Raw genomic sequence first — 2,418 nt, 5'->3', positions numbered from 1 at the left:
TTAGGTGAGCTGTCTGCACACCTGCTCCTTTCAGTAACCAGTGCCTGGCACTAAATGACTTGGACGTGTCCTAAGGAGTTTTCCTTGTCATCAGACTTTTGACTCCAGGAGGAGAGGGCAGAGCAACCTGCAGCTAGGTCCTCAGAAGATGTGGAGACTGGCAGCCAGGGCTGTGTGACCAGAGAGGAATCCTAGCAACATATATGGACCCCGGGTCAAGAATGCATCCAAACTATGCAAGACTCCTTTTCTCAAGGATTTTTCTGTAAGCTGTTATCTGAAGGCTGTGGTACTGAAGACAGACAAGCCATTATTTCTCCTTTTGCTTCTCTTCTGTAGCTTTTCCTTCCGATTCCATAGTGTTTCCCAAAACGTTAATGTTACAGAAAATCCACAACTCTGCTAGGAGAAGAGCTAAATCTGTAATAGAGATGGTAGCCCTGGTTTCTGGATTGCTTTTTTTCCCCCACAGTAACTTCTGCCCAAGTCTTCCCCTTTGTTGTGTCAGACTTTTTGTAGGTTTTATAATTCTCTTTCCTGGGGCATATCTTTCTTCCTCCAGAAGAAAGATGTATCAGGGTCTCAAATTTATCTTTTCTTCCACAAAAAATCTCTTTACCAACTTTTAATACTCTCTTTTTCTCTTCCTGACCTCTATTTCTGAGTTGATTCTTCCTCCAGCATCTGAACTCAGCCTTCTGAAACCAGCAGACTGATTCTCTGGCTTTTCTTCCTTATCTTATTTCTCCTTTTTCATTCTGTTTCATCCATTCCTATCTCCTGTCCATTAACAAGGTGCCTGGAAATAGAGGGAAGACCACTGTGGCCTTTTTAGCTGCCAAAATAGTGCCCGTATGTTCATACAGAGTAGAGTCGCTGAAGTATATGATACAATCATGCTGCTGGGAGAAAAGAAATATTAAAAATGACATTAACTGCATTGATAAATCTAATATTGCTAATAAATTTGGATGTTAAAAGGTGAAAGACAATATGAACATTTGTACAGAATATGTTGTTTTACAGTACTTACATCCAGTTGGAGGGTATCTGGCAGTTGTAGGAAGACATGAATGTTAACTGTGCTCAGCTGGAATTTTTTGGTCAAACATGCAGACAAATGAAGTGGCATCTTCTCAGAAATACTTGGCTGACTGGTATACATGCTTGGGAATGGACTTTGTACAAGGTGATCAGAATAGTTCAATAGTTCAAAAAAGATGTTTGTGCATGGCCAAAAAATAGGCAGAAAGTTGGTGAAAAAGAGCAAAGGCAGAAACTGCAAGGAAGGTCAAGTGAGGTTTAAACTGAGATCAGGTTTAAGGAATGGTGGAGAGGAGACAGAAGATGAGTCCACAGCCCTGGAGAGTCCTATGAGAGGCCCTGCTAAAAATTATCACACCTTTATGATATTTATTCTGGTCTGTAAATATAACATCAACCAGACTGGGCTGCCAATGACACTGTGGTAAATAGGTTTTGAAATCCAGTGAGAAAATAGATGAAATTTTCAACTTAAAGAGATGCTAACTGCCACCACAGGGCAGCAAGTTATAACTGCAATAGTTACCTGATGGTTTCAAAAGCTATCTGGACATAGTCCTGGGCAATCTGCTATGGGTGGTCCGCTGGAGGTGGGAGGTTGGATCACGTAATCTCTTAAAGGCCCTTCCCACCTCAATCACTCTGTGATTCTGTTTCATGACTGAGTTAGTGAAGCAACATAGGTAACACAACTGATAGTTTGCATGAGACTGGGAGTCTTCCATCATCGGTTACCCAATGTCTCAATTTAACCAATTTGGAAAGAAATTCAGATGCTCTGGAAGCATTTGAATCTGGTGAAGGTCCTTCTGGATCTTCCATCATGGAAGGCAGATGGCACTATATATGATGCTGTACTAGGAATATGAATGGTGCTAGAAGAAGAATCACTTTTATTTCTGTATTCATAAGCTGGGTCCCACCCATTGTGACCAAATCTTCTGCCAAGGCAGCCTTCTGTCACCAAGGTTAGGTTGCAAAGCTGACACCTGAAGTAATGCTGCTCTGTCACATCTGAAGATACCAGGCCTACTAGAGAAACAGACTGAACTTGGCTGCCCCACTTACATGAGGCCTTGGTTGTGTGCAGCCAACTGATGGCAAAGCAACCCACATCTACCCATGGTCCCTGGTACTGCAGCATTTGAGTGTCTACAATTTCAAAAACACCAAAAGCTAACAGCAGGCCTTCTGTTTCCTGCTTTCAAGTCTGTAGGTGAAACATCTTGACACGTTTGTGAGGACTTTGAGGGAAAGCCAAAGCAGACTAAATATCTGTTATTGGTGGTCTGAAAAGGAAAAAAAAAAGTGTCATTTTTACCAATTTGAATGTTTCCCACTGCTACCAAGAAGTACTATATCATTGTAGTCTCT

General features: G+C 41.7%; 1 protein-coding gene across 1 annotated transcript in view; it reads right to left on the bottom strand.

Annotated features, from left to right (window-relative positions):
* Window positions 1–2,322: 2,322 nt before the first annotated feature.
* The window catches only part of LHFPL3 (LHFPL tetraspan subfamily member 3), a 637-nt gene continuing 541 nt past the window's right edge, over window positions 2,323–2,418 (bottom strand). Inside the window, exon 2 of the mRNA XM_031552118.1 lies at window positions 2,323–2,333. Coding sequence (XP_031407978.1) covers window positions 2,323–2,333 — 11 coding nt within the window. The remainder of the gene's footprint in view (window positions 2,334–2,418) is intronic.

Source organism: Meleagris gallopavo, chromosome 1 (assembly GCF_000146605.3).
Source record: "Meleagris gallopavo isolate NT-WF06-2002-E0010 breed Aviagen turkey brand Nicholas breeding stock chromosome 1, Turkey_5.1, whole genome shotgun sequence".
In the NCBI taxonomy this organism is placed as follows: Eukaryota; Metazoa; Chordata; class Aves; order Galliformes; family Phasianidae; genus Meleagris; species Meleagris gallopavo.
This window is presented reverse-complemented; position numbering and strand designations above follow the sequence as displayed.